We start from the raw sequence: 16,218 nt of genomic DNA, 5'->3' as shown, positions 1-16,218 counted from the left end.
AAGGGAAAGATGAAGGGCCGAAAAGAAGTGTGGACACGAGCCTCAGTTGGACTTTAGGGTGATTGACTACCCATGTACGGAGTATCAAGGTACAAATTGCAACCATTTATTTAGGCACAATACACAATACCCAATACCTCGTCACTCAGGTACAGAGTAAGACAATACACTGTAGGCCCCAAGTCCCTATTGAGTGCCCTACCTGGAGAACAATAGCCGGACCCTGCTTGAATACAATTGTAATGTGCAGCCTTGTGCTTGTTAACGAGGCTGAATACTCCATATTCCTCAGATCACTATCTCATCCCAAGACCAAGGTGCCTAGCTATCGTTTGGAACCAGACAATTCCAATATTATATCTAATCGGCATTCCAGCGAAATTATAGAAATACGATCCAAGTACGGAGAGCCCGCATACATTACACACATATACAGCAAGTGGGTATCTATTCTTGTCATTCATCAAAATCTTCGTCCTCGTCACCTCCACGATTGTTTGACGCGCCTCCTGTAGCTTGAATCCGTGCCTCTTGCTTCCGATATAGGTTCGCGAGGAATTCCGATGTACTTGCTTCCTCGACGCTCTTGTCCTCCCGAAGCTTCAGAAAGCGAGGGAAGCGCATGCTTAGACCACGATCCTCGTTGACCAGTCCGATAGCAGCAGTATAGGTTGGGCTGAGAGTAATGTCTGCAAATGCCATTTCCCAGACCTCTTGAGGTTCGAACCAGACATCTGGCTCGTAGGCACTGTATTCAATGTAGCTCGGCTTCGCACCTAGTACATTGTCGCCTCCCTCAGCGTACTTTTCCTTGTTGGCCTGATAGAATTTGTCAGTAAAGCCTGAAATGCACTTTGTGACAACTTCAAGTGAGCCAGTCTGTGGATTTCGACAAGCCAGGAGTATCGGCGACCACCATTTTGCCTTTCGGCCTTGACCGTGCCAGCCTGCAACAGGGATCAAGTCGATGGTGTCTGCAGAGGTGGCGTAGTCTTTTTTAACTTTGAGCCAGGAATCGAGGCGTTTGTCGGGTTCGTAGGTCGACAGAAGGGCTTTACGGCGAGAGCCTTTCTCCTTCTCTTGTTCTTTATCCACTTGGGACTTTTTGCTTGACTTCTTGCCCTTCTTGCTCGGAGTTACTGGTGCTGGGCCGGGTGTGTCATCTTTTTCTGCTTGGTCTGGCTCTTCTCCAATGAGATCAGGATTCGGTAGGTTATCCAAGACCTTCACCATGATACCTTCGCATTTGATATCCGTTGCAGATTTGAAGAACTCAAGAACCACGTCGGAATCAGCTGATGTTGCATCAATGCTTCTCACCCAGGTGAAATGGTGTTCTTTCTCCACAAACATGCTGCGCAGTAATCCGCGACGCTCGCGAAAAGGGCGATCCAGCAACGGTTCGCCGTTCAGGAACATTAAATCGAAGGCAAACAAGCAGACATCAATCTGGATAGACGACAAGTCGACGTCCTTCTTGGCACGGTTCGTGAGAGTTTGGAAAGTCTTGAGCTCTCCAGTGTTGCGGTCAACAGCAACAACTTCGCCTTCCAAGATGAAACTTGATACTCCATCACCTCGTATCTCGGGCACAAGGGCTACCAGATCCGGGTACTTGTCTGTCATGACTTCCAGGTGACGAGAAAAAATTGAAACCTTTCCTGCTTCGTCACAATGTACTTGAGCTCTTTGGCCATCGTACTTGTACTCACAACTGAAGTCTCGACCCTGCAATTTGGTGAGCATCTCGCTGAGATCTCGAGTAATGCTGCCCAACATCGGTCGAAGAGGGATATGTAGAGCTAAGCCGCAGCGTAATAGCAACTCATCTGACACGCCGACTTCCAGGAGTCCAGGGACGAGGTCGTTATAGTTCGGGCGCCGCGCAAAGCAAGTCTTAACAACTTCTTCCGCTTTGGACCATACAACGGCCAAGTCTTCCTTCTTCAGTTTCGCCAGTTCGGAAGCATCCATGATCGTAAAATCCGCTCCCTCTGGTCGTGAAAGTCGGAATGCCCGGGCAAGTGCGATCAGCATCGTTGTTTTTACAGCTCCTATTCTGAGATGTTGTACCAAAGTCCTCACTATGTATCTGCTTTCCTCTGGGCCGCGGGCATCTTGTAGTAAGCGTTCCACCAGCCGTTGCTTCTGCTCGACACTGCCATGACCTTTGCTGTTCGCTATTTTGACCAGTGTCTGATATGCGCCATTGATAGTGAGCGGCTTCGGCTTCCTCAAAGTAAAGCTCTGTTTCTTCTTGGCCTCGAAGGCGACATCCCCAGCGTCTCCATGCTTATCGTAGAGGGTTTTCAGCCCTGCACTATCAAGACCACATACTTTCTTTAAGGCTTTCGAGATGGCTGAGCCGCCGAGGCCCAACTCGAGAGAGATATATGGCGGTGCGATCGAGTTCGTGGCCAGCCACACCGCAGGAAGTAAACTTTTGGGGTCTGCTTCTATGATGAGCCGCAAACAATTGACAAGAGTGTCAACGATCTTGATCCGGCTTTGAGTGGAGTTGACAAGATAAAAGCACCGAGTAAGCAAAGCATACGATGCGTCGCCACCATCGGCAGCCCAATGGCTTTTCAGCTCGGATACATACTGTGAAGGGTCGAACGTCAAGGGACTTTGATCAAAGGGCACCGTTAACGTAATTTTGTCTTCGTCTGAAGCCGTCGACTGTAGTCCTAGCACACTCTTTTTATTCTCAATCGGGATGGCTTGAGAAATTGGATCAGACCTGTCGAGTGCAGCTGTGACAAAGTCTTTTTTGTTTTCCTCCATGTTGTGTTCTATCTCTTGAGCATGGGTCGGGTCTGGCCGTTCTTCGCTGTTGGTAATCTCGTCATTGCCTTGTCCATCTTCTCTTGCCCATTCTTCCTGCAGCTTTCTTGCCAGTTCCTCGTCTGTCAGCGTTTGTTCCGATGGAGATTGATCATCGTCAATATTGTCTGACTTTTCCAGGGCTCCAGTCCCCTTGAAAGTGCCATTGACTTCGTTCGAAGGGCCTTGTTTACGGAAGAAGAAATCGAGACTGCGATGTGTGATTGGTGTGGGTTTGGTATCATTTTTCTTTCTTCTCTTGGATGGACTCTCCATATTCGACACCAGCGATATCGCCGGTGCGATATCTTGGAGTTTTATTTGTACACGTCAACCATTTTGTCTTGATGGCTCCGGGAGGCAGACAGTATATTATTTATTGACACTCGTAGATTCTGTAGTTTAAGCGTCATCGGTTCGCGTCCGAGTGTCTGTGTCTCCAACTGCGATGACGCGTGTTGAGAAAAGATGCGGAGGACAGATTCACGTGAAGGTGGTGAATTTCCCTGCACTTTTACGATCTGAACCTTCCCATTTTACAACCAAGAGCCGGTTTCCAGGCGTATGTTCCCGTATGGCAGAACTCCAATTGTCTAGAACTTCCGACATTCGTACCCGAGTCGAAGATTATCTCAATGACAAGGTACAAACTGCGGCCGATCTTGACCAGCTGGACAGTCTCCTACAACAAATTCAAGGCCAGCAGAACTTGTTGAAACAGCAGGTAAGAAGCAACGCTCCTTGTCTCCGTCACTTCTCTGACGTGCTCTATAGCTAGAAGATGCGAAAAGAAGCCACCACGACGCTCAGACTCTTGTCGAAAAGAAAACCCAGGCCCTGAAACACAAAGCTGAAGACTTCCAAGTTCGAAAGGCTGATGTTGACCGACGATTACGGTCATTGGCACAAACAGATGTTAGCGATGATGCAGCCAGGAGCATTGAAGCACGAATAGGCAAGGTCCACAACTTGGAGATCTCTCGAGGATATCTTGATCTCATCCACAGAGTTAACACATTGAGTGCCCAAGTTACAGACAAACTCTTCTCGCAGCCAGACATCTCGCTACAAGCGTATCTCGACTTGAGGGCCCTAGTGGCGAAAGTCCAAGAGGCCCAGTCAGCCGCGGAGGGCGCCGCACCCCAGTTGGTGTATGAGCTGGAGAACCAAAACAGAATACTTTATGAGAAGCTGAAGCAGAAGTTGGAAGATGACCTTCGCAAAACACTGGAACAGATGAAATGGCCTAGTAAAGAATTGAATCTGTTAGGCAATGTCCGAGATCAGTGGAACCAACAAGTACGACTCCTTCTGGCGTTACAAGAACCCGACTTAGTATCAGTGTTTGTCCGAGCAGATGGAAGGGACTCTCCTGTTCCTGCGGAGCCTGTTATCTTACTCCCTCTTGAGGTGATGGTGCAACCACTTGCAGCAAGGTTTCATTATCACTTTTACGGAGAGAGGCCAACCAACCGACTGGACAAACCTGAATACTTCCTCAATCACATATTGGATCTTCTCGACAGCCACAGTGGCTTCATGTCAGATATGCTTGGCCCCATATTGGATCAGCGAGCTGCAAATTCTGAAGCCTTGGAGACCATCTACACAGATGCCATCTCGACCTTTATAACAGCATTGTTACCTCTTGTTCTTGCTAAATGTCTCTCATTCCTCCCGCAAATCTCTCAACAACCGCAACTACTATCCCATTTTATGCATGAGCTGATGGGGTTTGATGCTTCAATTCGCGACACCTGGGGCTATGTACCCATTCCAAGGATGTTGACTGATTGGAAGGGGATAACCTGGAATGTTTTGAACACTCATGGGTACTTTGGTGCATGGCTCGCGGTGGAAAGGGATTTCGCACTTACACGATACAAAGAGATCCGAGACGCTCCCGATAGCGGTGACATTGATCTTGACGCTGATTCTGCCCAGACCAAACCTACTAAGGGGGCCATCAGAGTCAATGACTTGCTCGAAACCATCACAGATCGGTACCGTGGTCTTGCATCTTTCAGCCAGAGAATGAAGTTTCTGCTAGAAATTCAGTTGTCAATCTTTGACGATTACCATAATCATCTCCACGGTGCACTGCAGGCATACCTCGTGTCCTCGCACACGGCAGGACGACTTCTGCAGGGTCAAACGGAATCACATGCCTTTGGTCTCAAAGGACTCGAGTCTTTGGCCAAGATCTATGGAAGCGCGGAGTTTCTCCAGCGCAAAATGTCTGACTGGAGCGACGACGTCTTTTTCTTGGAGTTATGGGATGAGCTGCAATACCGCGCGAAAGCGAATAGCAATGGCGATGCGTCGGTCGGTTCTGGTCTGAATGTGGATGAAGTCGCCGCTAGAACTTCTGATAGCATCAAGTCCACCGGTCTGGACGGCGATGCCGATACTGATGGAAGCGGACTTTTTGACCAGACCGCTCTGGCATATCGACGACTGCGGGAACGTAGCGAAGAGGAGATCCTCCGCGTATTCGACGTCAACTTGAAAGGGGCCATTGATGCCTATGCAAAATATATGCAATTCTCCTCCCTCGCCGCCACACCTTCAGATGTTGCCTCGTTAAGCCCATCTGCCAGTCTGGACGGCTTCTTCCAAACCACGTCATTACTGCTGGGCTATCTCGGCAAAGTTCTTGCACCTGGCTCAATGCGACGGATCACAAAGCATTACTGTACTTCGACACAGCGAAGAATCTACGACGGTGTTATAATGTCTCACACCTTTGCCGCTGCTGGTGCAACTCAGTTGAAGCGAGACATGGCGGCCATCGCAGAAAGTATAGATACGAGCACGAAGCTACGGGGAGTCGCTGGAGGAAGCATGAAACGGCTAGAAGAAGCAGTCTTTCTTCTTACCCTCGATGCTAATAAGAGGGCAACCGTCAGCACTGAAAATGGCGATGACGATGATGGCTGGGGCTTCGATGAAGATGAGAATGGCAATTCAGCCATTCCTGCCGCTGACGTCGATGACAAGGATTGGGGTTTGTGGGATGCTGAGAAACTCATCTTTCAGAGCAATGAAGCAGCACGAAAAGCACTGGCAGATATGGCTCTGTACCACTTGAGTGAAGCTGATGCCAGGAATGTGTTGAAGAGAAGAGTCGAGCTGAACAATTAGACACGAAGACTTGAGGAGGACATGTCAGCACCTTGTAGTTTGCCAATCTATACACCATGTAGGATGTTACTCCTTCTTTCCATAATGTCCGCCGTCATTGACAATAGATGGTGCTATTGTATAGGTCAGAGGCCCCTTTTTGGTTAGGAGCATTGTTGATAACTAGCCGATGCGCTCGATTATTCTTGCGCCTTGATGAGATATTGCGAGTTGTAGCGAAATGGTACTGAATGCGAGTGAGGACTTTGGACGTGGCCGGGTACAGCTTCGGCCCTGGTTGGTGCGCTATACAGCCTACCTGGTGCATCATATACAGCCGACTCGGGGCATCGTATACAGCCAACGGCACGGACTGGAATCCCTGCTGGATCTCCTGTATCTCTCCAATGACAGACAGTTCAGCACCCTTGTCGGTTCACGTCGGGTATTTTTTTTACAGTCTGCCATCATTGTCATCGGCTGTGAGGAAGTACAATATCACTCCATGCCTCCAACATCGATCCCCGCTTTCTTTTGACGGGGTCTCCAACGTCGATGGAGGTGGGGTTTCGCTATATGTCAAATGGCTTGCATCATGGTATATATAAGTGTTGAGGCGAGGGTTTAATCCGAATCGCATTCACATCCGTGATCCGTTTTCTTCGACCATCAGATAGATGTCACACAAACACATCATGGCGCCGAAAACCTTGAATGACTTGAAACGGAAGGACCTTTTCCAGACCAAAGGTTATATAGACGGGGAATGGGTGGACGCGGTGTCGGGAAAGACGTTCGACGTCCATGATCCTGCCACCCTCGACAAAATCGCCACACTCCCTGAAATGGGAGCGGCGGACACGGACAAAGCAGTCGATGCCGCGCAGGCCGCGTTCAAGACCTTCAAGAAAACGACCGCCCGCCAACGAGCTCGGTGGTTGCGCAAATGGAGCGACCTGATGCTGGAGAACCAGGCCGACCTGGCCTTGATCTTGTGTCTAGAGAACGGCAAGACTCTTGTCGAAGCCAATGGCGAAGTGGCCTACGCTGCCTCTTTCCTAGAATGGTTCGCCGGGGAAGCCGAGAGAACACATGGCGAGGTCGTCCCACCAGCGAATCTGAATCAACGCATCTTGACCTTCAAGCAACCTATCGGCGTGGCAGCATGTTTGGCCCCATGGAACTTTCCGGCCGCGATGATCACGCGCAAGGTAGGAGCAGCCCTTGCGGCGGGATGTACCACCGTCTGGAAACCGGCAGGAGAGACGCCGTTGAGTTGTTTGGCGCTGGCAGTCCTCGGACGGGAAGCCGGCTTACCGAAAGGCTCGTTCAACGTGATTACTACACTCAACCTGGTCAGCGAAGTCGGCGAGGCGCTGTGCAAGAACAAGCTCGTCCGCAAGTTGAGTTTTACAGGCAGCACCCGCGTTGGCAAGATTCTGGCGAAACAATGCAGCGACAGCCTCAAGAAGCTGTCCCTTGAGCTAGGCGGCAACAGTCCTTTCATAGTGTTCGATGACGCCAAAATCGACACCGCCGTTGAAGCCTGCATCTTGGCCAAGTTCCGAAACTCGGGCCAAACTTGCGTGACTGCAAACCGAATTTTTGTGCAAAAAGGGATCTATGATAAGTTTGCAGAGGCGTTGACAGCAAAAATCAAGACACTGAAGGTTGGGCCCGGCACTGAGGAAGGCGTCTTTGTTGGGCCGCTGACACACGAACGTGCGGTCGAGAAGGCAATGAATCATATAAACGGTGAGCGATGATTGCATGGATTTGTCTTCATGCGTACTAACAACTCGAAGATGCCAAGAAACACGGTGGCCAAGTGGTGCTCGGAGGAGCGCCAATGGACGGACTGAAGGGTTACTTCCTCCAGCCGACTGTCATCAAACATATGAATCGAGAAATGATAACGACCAGGGAAGAGACCTTTGCCCCTGTGGTTGGTCTATATGAGTTCGGTAGTGAAGAGGAAGTCCTTGATATGGCCAATGACTGTGATGTCGGCTTGGGAAGCTTCATCATCACCGAAAACATGGCCAGGGCTTTCAGGGTCACCGAAGCCTTGGAGGTTGGTATGGTTGGTGTCAATCTAGGAATGTTGAGTGCGTGTGAGAGCCCCTTCGGCGGTGTAAAGGAAAGCGGATATGGCAGAGAAGGTGGGCGGCAAGGCATCGAGGAGTATCTGAGTGTGAAGTCGATGTTGATCAACGTGGCGAATTAGCAGGCGTCCAGTGATACTTGTGGTCCGTGGATTTCGTGTATAACACAGATAGCTGGATATTATTCTTTCTTTCCCACCTTGTTCGATTTCTGCTGACTTCCGCCTTTGAGTTCTTCGTGAAACAGCATCGCGTATCTGGTGAGTAACAAGACGGCGATGGCCCTGTTTGCTGACTCTGGTGCCTTCTGGCTATTCAGTATCAGGTAACGAACATCGAGGGCGATCCCGCCTGCGAGTTGTAACCATCCAGTGATCGGCAACACAGGTCTAAACGCAGACATTCCGCCGAAATACGCGTACATCCAGAAATGGTGGAAGCAATTCAAGAAAGCAAACAATTGCCACTCGGAGGCATTGAGGACACGAAAATAGGTCAAGAAAGGGGTGGTAATGTGGTGAAATGCCATGTGAGGTCCGATGGACTGTCCATTGGCGACGAGATTGAAGACGTCAATGTATTCGTAGAATTTCGATAGATGATAAACGTATGCGAGATCTGAGCTTTTGATGCCGCTTATCTCTTGGAAATGGAAGGCGTCGTTGAGTATGAGGTACGCCAGTACCAGAGAAAACAATGAATACGCCTGGCTGTTCAGATGTATGACCGTTCGTGTCCAGGGAAATGCGCCATTCCGCTCAACATAGGCCCTTAATGTACTCCAGAAGAAGATAAAAGGGCCGCTGGTGAGAATGACACTCTGTAGTGAGGTCAGTGGTCTGTCTCCCTTGTCCATCACGATGTAGACGAAGCGGGGCGGATTCGCGAGAGAGGGAGTGAGTGCTGACAAATGACAGCGTTATCAGGACGACAAGAATTCAGATGTAGATTGACGATCTAAGATGTTCTTGAGGGTGATCAATCAGGATGTCGAAGAAGAGAAGAAGTCAAGGGGTTGAGGCGAGATGAGTCAGGCGACGATATTGTTCATGAAGCCTACCCAATTTAGGATAAAACCACCATTCCATGTCGGAAACCTCACTGAATCTCTACCTGGTTCAAAGTTCTCATCTGTACAAAAGTCAGTTTCACTGAGCAGAAGAGACGTAAGTTGTACAGACTCGAATAGCTCAATATGAGGCAAATGTGAATTGCGCAGTATCTCTGCTATAGGGACTGACTATGAGTCAGTCGGTCAGTAGCAGCTGGACGTAGTTCTGTTTAGCATATACATAGATATAGATCTACGGAGCATACTCTGGGCTCTTGTCTACCATCAATAGTACCTAGGGATAGTTCTGTTACAATGGACATTGAGTACCTGACAGCCACCGGATACAAAATAGGCCTCTCCTTTAACCTTCATCATATCGAGGCAACAAACAGTATCGGGATAAATTGAAATCACACCTCGTATTTGCTGGTAGCACGAATCAATAACTTGGAAAATTGCGTGTTACGTTGCGAGAGTCTGGGCCGGAACGTGGCCGACCTCCAAACCGAGCCACGCACACCAGCTTGCAAGAATGCAATTTCGGTTAATGGAGGTGCTGGACCGATAAGAAATGTCGCCTAAAAAACCATGAAGCGCTGAAAACATGTTCAACTAGAGGAGCTCCTGCGGCTGTTGTTTGTTGGTCCCTGCTGGAATTCATCCAAGGTGTCAAAATCTGAAGAGCCATTCCATGAGACTTCCAATTGCTTCCAGACGACTTTTTGTGACAATAATGCTGAAGGCTCGCCAGCCCGACCAACGTGTGCCTGAGAATGCAGAGTGGAATCCCTGGGGTTGATTGACCCCTGTACACATGGGTCCTCCGCCCCGTAAAGGAAGCCCCCCTGCTATAGCCAAGTGGCGCCGGGTCGTGGCATTTCGCAAGCCTATTGATGGACATTATTGACCTCCAATGGCAATAATGTTTGCTCGATTCAGCTCGGACTCCTTGGTTGAATCTGTCTCGAGCAACGACCCACGTGGAGATTGTCCCTCCGGACGCCAGTTAAACAATGGCACTCGATTTCGGATCTCCAAAGAACAGTCCTCTAGCCAGAATCCAGAAGAGACGACAATCTTACTACCGTCAAACACAGGCTGATTGTTGTGTAACTGCGATGGTCTATCAGATGCCCGATCATGCATCGTCAGCATCAATGTTTGACATCAAATGGCATTGCTCGGCGTCCCATACAGTAAGTTGCGAAAAGGGCCAGCTAAAATTATCTGTTCCGAAAAGTGAGATCCAAGCACTGTCCATCTCGCGACAATATTGGGACCAGTCCGCACCTTTCTGGGCTTGAGCGCCACCGGACATGGCGCCTAGATTTCAGCATGCCGCAAGCCACGAGTACAACATGTTTTCAACCCTTGACTGTTCCCAATGCTCTGGATAGCCTAATTTTATCTACAGCGCCCAGCTGTCAGCTGAAAAGAAAATCCCCGGTACGTTAGCTCCCGGACTCCTAGGTTCGCCTAGACCTGATAGCCTGTTCTGTGGCTTTTCCAACATGTGGACGATAAGGCTTTGCACGCCCCTTGGGCCAATTGCATGGTCTAGACGACGCCTCAACCAGAGACATGTCGACCTTGGCTACCAAGGAGGGTGCATGGCAATAGGGTAAATGTCACTTTATATGATCTTGGGTCCGTCCTTCTGGTCTGGGCATCTCAGTGAAACCTGTCTCTTTCCATCTGACATCGTGTGGCTATACCTAACAGCCCATTCACCATTTTCACTAAACACTACTCGATTGTTCTCAGGCAGCCACTTCCTCATTGACCTTTTTCAACATCAGAAAGCCCATACTCTGCGATGGACGCCACTACATCTGTCTCCGGGAAAGGACTTCAGGTTGGAGTTGTTGGTGCCGGAGTTGCGGGCTTGAGCGCGGCAATTGCCTTAAGAAGAATAGGCCATAGTGTTGAGGTGGGCATTTTCTCCGTGGACAATACAGGCCGAAAAAAGCCATTTACGCCTCCACAGAGTATAGTTGTGCTGACTTTGACTCTGTACAGGTATTTGAACGGTCTGAGTTCAAGAACGAGAACGGTGCTGCCGTGAGTATTACTCCCAACGGGGGCCGGATTCTTGAACGATGGGGGTTCGACTCCATCAAAGCAGGAGGTATTGAGAACATTCAAGTGAGCCATCCGACCATATTCCTCGGCTGCTTGCACGGTGCGCCTTTCAAAAGCAGTCATGTCTGGGGCACTCTGGATAGTGGACTAAAACCTCAGCAGGTTCGAAGACCAAAGGGTGATACCCTGGAGCCCATGGCGCCCACTCTGTCTTTTGCCAATGTTGAACAACAATACGGCAACAAGTGGTATTTCTATCACAGAGTTGATATGCACCGACAACTCAGAGAAATGGCTGAGGCATTTGGCTCTACCATCAGACTCGGCGCCCAAGTCATGGATGTCGACCCCGAAACAGGCATGATTCATCTCAAAGACGGCTCGCAGATTCAGAAAGACCTCGTTATCATCGCTGATGGACAACATGTTCGTGTTATTATGGCCCTTGTTCTCGCAAAGCCAGAGCTAATTCTCAAATAGGACCGTCTCAATGCCAAAATCACAGGCCAAGAAGTTCCCATGAAACGTAGTGGTCAAACAGCCTACCGGTGCCTAATACCCTTGAAAGACATCTTGGAAGATGAGGAAACTAGACCATTCTTCGAAGGCCAAGCGCCAGGCTTTTGGGCTCCTGCTCTTCCCGCCAAGGGTGTCATGGCCGTGACCTATCCTTGCCGCAACAACGAAATCCTCAACGTTCTCGCCGTACACCGCAAACTCGGCCAGCACGCCACCAGCGAAGACGACGTTGTTATTGACGACTGGAACTTCCCCGCCACCCATGAAGATCTAGAACACGTTCTGGACGGCTTCCACCCGAGTGTCAAGAAGATGTTCCTCAAATCTCCAGAAGTCAAAGTCTACACGCAGATGAAGCGTGACCCACTGTCCAAAATGACAAAGGGCAAGGCTCTCCTGATTGGTGACGCTTGCCATCCTATGCTTCTGACCCACGCACAGGGTGTCAGCAGCTCAATCGAAGATGCCGCCACCCTCGAAGTTTTCCTGGCTGACGTGCCGGCCTCGGGTGATGTTAGCGCCACACCATCTGAGAAACTCCTCCAGCGTCTGGAACAGTATGAAAAGTTCAGATTACCCAGAGTTTCAGCCACGCAGATTCTGACCAACCCAATCGTCCCTGGACCCCAGGCGGCGGCGAAGCATGCGGAACAGGAGGCCGAGATCAGGAAGTACTACTCCGGACCACTGCCAGCGACGGGTGCGATGCCTCACAGTCCCCCTATCTGCCAGTTCTTCTTCGGCTATGATGTGGAAAAGGAAGGGAAAGCATTCATTGAATCTCTCGAGCATCAGGAGACTACCGGCCCAGAGGTTGCGGGTGAAGAAGAAGTCGTTGAGCCGACGCCGCAACCAGAAGAGGCCATCGTCAAGGTTGAGAGTGTTGCTCCGATTATCAATGGCGTCCAGAAGACCCAAGTGGTTGAGAAGCCCGCACCTGTCCAAGAGGCATCGGTCACCACCATGGAACAGCGAGTGCTTGACCTCGAGCGTAAACTTGCCGACATGGAGAAGAAGTTGTCCGCCATGGCTATCCATGTGTCGACCATGGAAGTTCAGCTGACACCGCCTCAATCACCACCTGCTCAAGTTGAGACGCAACCTCTTATCTTTTCTTCATGAACAATCGACTGTTTTAAGCATCGATGGTGATGATTTGACATTTACATGTGGGCGAGAGTGGAAGAAGAATGATATTTAGCGTGTACGAACAGCAGCCAATATTTGTCCTTTCTGACGGCAGATTATGTCCTTCAGTTGTATTCGGGAGGCGTTTATGGTCAATGGCAGGGTTTTTTACACATTGCCTGGCTATAGTAATGAAGGATTAGGTCCTTTTAAGAGCAATTAGGGGGTTCTTCAATCCCCGGGCTCATTTATTTAGCGAGAAAGATTGATATAATTCTCTGAAAATGATTAGAAGATGCCAACAAACCTCAATTTTTCGTATTCACCAATTACTACCTTGCGTTTTGTGGTTCGACAATAGATGGATGTTGAAAAACATGAAATATATCCATTGCCATGTGGTAATAGGCCGGGTTGTTTTAGCATGGAATATCGAAGTCAAGTAGTTGCCACAAAAACAATCTTCTTATGATATGTTATTGTAACCAGAGTTATATATAGCGCGTGTCTAAACAATAGGAATAGAAATAGAAGATATATGAACGATAGTAGTTTACTCCATCTGATGTCGCTATGGTGTGTCTGGGGTAAAAGTGCTCCGTACCCTAGTCCGAAAATGCATATGCACTTGGAAAAAAAGAACGCGATACCCAGAAATTCCTAGAAAAGGCTTTCTCACGACGATCCCAGTTACCTCTGCCTAAAGCCATCGACTCTTGATCGTATCCTATGGAGAAGGAAATAATGCTGGGTGTCTGAATGGAAGCGAGGTGTGGTATTCTACTCTTGTCGAGGTCGTTGAGATGCCTCGGTTTCGTATCTCGTGTTCGTATACGGAGCACATTTTGGGGTGAACTTGTCGTAAACTTGAACCAATCAACAATCTTTCATCTCATCTCGTCTGGCTTACCTAGGTACCGAACAATCAACATGTGCGAGGGCTGACTTTCGACCATCTCCTTGATCGTTATATTTAGTTCTCAGTTGAGCAAGACACAATCTGAGGTCCTTTCGCCATGTATTCCTTAGAAACTCCCTGCTGAACCACATACATTTGCCATTAGCCATATTCCTCTTGATCAACACAGCTCCCAGTTCTACGTCAGGATGCCTAATCAGGCAGTTTTCGCGAATGCTTACAACCGTCCTCAATCTCGAGAATCACCACGAGTTCCATACAAAAACGACGCCGGGAGTAATCCTATACTCAGAGGTTTACCTCTGGCCATCATCTCGTCTATGTATGATTCTTCATCTGCCATATTACACAGCTGGGTGACTGACATTTCCAAAGTATCGCGTCGTCGTCCTACATTCAGAATATCTTTTGGAAATTGAACCGTTTCGACACGCTCAAAGACATCCAATATCTCCACGACTACGAACCTCGACATGATCCCACCGTCGTGCCTTTGTCATCCACTTCTGAAGAGCAAGAGCCGTCCTCCCTGACGAGTCTGCCTTCACCGACCCCTCGAACCTCGGTCAACAATTACTACACTTGCGCCGATTACCATAAACTGTACACTTCTGGCGAGCTCACGCCGTCTGCCGTGGTGGAAGCTCTCCTGCCTCTGATCCGTCGAGATGTCAGCCCCGCCGGACAGTACTCTGTCGGATTCATCGACACCAAGGTCGAACTCGTCCGAACTGCGGCGAAAGCCTCCACTGAAAGATACCGGCTCGGGAAACCGTTGAGTGTGTTGGATGGCGTGCCGGTCGCGGTGAAAGACGAGGTTGATCTGACGGGTTACAAGAAGACACTGGGCAGTAAGCTGGATTTTACGGACCCCAAAGACCGCACGGCCTGGTGTATAGAGAAATGGCAGGAAGCCGGTGCCGTCTTGATAGGTAAAACCACCATGCACGAAGTAGGCCTCGACACCACGGGAAACAACCAGACATGGGGGACTCCCCTGAACCCTCACAACAACGGATACTACACTGGCGGTAGCTCCAGCGGTTCTGCCTTTGTAGTCGCCTCTGGCGTAGCGCCCATCACGCTGGGTGTGGATGGCGGTGGTTCGATCCGACTGCCCTCTGCCTTTTGTGGCATATACGGCCTGAAACCCTCTCACGGCCGCGTGTCTTCCCGTATCGATCATGAATTCAACGACACCGTAGTAGTGAATGGACCCATGGCCAGCAGTATTGACGACCTCGCTTTGGCTTACCGGATAATGGCCCAGCCAGACCCCGTTTCCAACCGGAGTTCTAGGTTCCCCAACCCTCTTTTGCCGTCCTCGCAAGCTGCTCGTTTGAGCCCCGGTGACCAAAAGAAGTATCTAGGCATCGACCGAGATTGGGTGAATCGATCAGACCCAGTCGTGCTCGACATGTTCAACGCCGCCATTGACCACTACGTCAAAACCCAGGGTTACACGGTCGTCGACATCAACATCCCTTTACTCCCAGAAGGTCAAAAGGCTCACGCCTTGACCATCCTCTCGGAAGCTCGCAGCCATTTCTCGCCGCAACAGATCAAAAAACTCTCGTGGCACAATCAGTTGCTCCTCAACGTCGCGGGCAGCCACGCCACAGCCCAGGATTTTCTGTTCTCGCAGCGTCTGCGCAACCTCCAAATGTGCCACCTCGCCTGGCTGTGGGAGGAGTATCCGGGCATGCTGGTGCTGACACCCACAACACCCTGCGCGGGATGGAAAATCGGCAAGCCGAGCGATCTCACAAACGGGTATGGTGTGAGTGACGGCGACATGAGCTTAAGGAGCATGGAATATGTTTATTTGGCCAATTTCCTCGGGTGCCCTGCTATTTCGTGTCCCATGGGTTACACTGATGATAATGTCCCGGTTGGTCTAATGGTAGGTTGCCTCTCTTGCTCATCTATCTCTCCCGGCCTCAAAACCTCTCTCTTTCTCGTCCCGACGGCTAATTTTTGTTCCTATAGGCAATGGGAGAATGGGGGAGTGAGGAACAACTGATCTCTTTCGGTAAAGAGGGTCGAGGTCTGCTCGAAGGTGGTGACATTCGGCGACCTCGTGGTGATAATCTGTGGGTTGATGTTTTGGCTGCAAGCAAGACGGACTAAATATAATTCCCCAACCCTCCAAGTCCCCCATGAGTCCCTGTTTAACCCAGGTAGCTAGGGCCCTGTTTACCTGGCTTAAGTACTCGCCTTTGGCACCTAATGGAGGTACATGGATGTACAAACAAGTTGCAACCAATGCCCGTTGCTTCTCCATCTATGTTTCTTTGAGAACCCGACTATTTCGGGCTGATTTGTTTGTTCGTGGTCATCAGACCAGACGCAATATAACTAGCAATGTTCTTACCCTTGCCAAGTTCCAATCACCCGTTAAATGACCCGTTCGAATGTAGTAGCCATTGCAGTGCTCGTTACCGTCACACAATCTGCTCTAT

At 49.7% G+C, this 16,218-nt stretch overlaps 3 protein-coding genes across 3 annotated transcripts; 2 read left to right on the top strand and 1 right to left on the bottom strand.

Moving 5' to 3' along the window:
• Positions 1–394: 394 nt before the first annotated feature.
• On the bottom strand, positions 395–3,170 carry PV06_07728 (uncharacterized protein). The gene has a single exon (XM_016409004.1). The coding sequence runs from the start codon at positions 3,100–3,102 to the stop codon at positions 457–459; it is 2,646 nt and encodes an 881-aa protein (XP_016260758.1). The 5' UTR covers positions 3,103–3,170; the 3' UTR covers positions 395–456.
• A 208-nt stretch (positions 3,171–3,378) lies between these two features.
• On the top strand, positions 3,379–6,033 carry PV06_07727 (uncharacterized protein). Its single transcript, XM_016409003.1, has 2 exons — positions 3,379–3,550; positions 3,601–6,033. The coding sequence occupies exons 1-2, from the start codon at positions 3,401–3,403 to the stop codon at positions 5,968–5,970; spliced, it is 2,520 nt and encodes an 839-aa protein (XP_016260757.1). The 5' UTR covers positions 3,379–3,400; the 3' UTR covers positions 5,971–6,033.
• Positions 6,034–13,740: 7,707 nt separating this feature from the next.
• On the top strand, positions 13,741–16,127 carry PV06_07726 (uncharacterized protein). The gene is made up of 3 exons (XM_016409002.1): positions 13,741–14,078; positions 14,132–15,659; positions 15,746–16,127. Exons 1-3 carry the CDS (start codon positions 13,945–13,947, stop codon positions 15,884–15,886), a joined length of 1,803 nt encoding a protein of 600 aa, XP_016260756.1. The 5' UTR covers positions 13,741–13,944; the 3' UTR covers positions 15,887–16,127.
• The last annotated feature ends 91 nt before the right edge of the window (positions 16,128–16,218 follow it).

The sequence above is a fragment of the Exophiala oligosperma genome, assembly GCF_000835515.1.
Source record: "Exophiala oligosperma strain CBS 72588 unplaced genomic scaffold supercont1.7, whole genome shotgun sequence".
Lineage (NCBI taxonomy): Eukaryota > Fungi > Ascomycota > Eurotiomycetes > Chaetothyriales > Herpotrichiellaceae > Exophiala > Exophiala oligosperma.
This window is presented reverse-complemented; position numbering and strand designations above follow the sequence as displayed.

Coding starts and splice junctions, on each gene's coding strand:
- PV06_07728 (XM_016409004.1), bottom strand. CDS start 3,102: ATGGAGAGTCCATCCAAGAGAAGAAAGAAAAATGATACCAAACCCACA.
- PV06_07727 (XM_016409003.1), top strand. CDS start 3,401: ATGGCAGAACTCCAATTGTCTAGAACTTCCGACATTCGTACCCGAGTC. Junction 3,551..3,600: donor AGAACTTGTTGAAACAGCAG/GTAAGAAGCAAC, acceptor CGTGCTCTATAG/CTAGAAGATGCGAAAAGAAG.
- PV06_07726 (XM_016409002.1), top strand. CDS start 13,945: ATGCCTAATCAGGCAGTTTTCGCGAATGCTTACAACCGTCCTCAATCT. Junction 14,079..14,131: donor CTGGCCATCATCTCGTCTAT/GTATGATTCTTC, acceptor ACATTTCCAAAG/TATCGCGTCGTCGTCCTACA. Junction 15,660..15,745: donor ATGTCCCGGTTGGTCTAATG/GTAGGTTGCCTC, acceptor TTGTTCCTATAG/GCAATGGGAGAATGGGGGAG.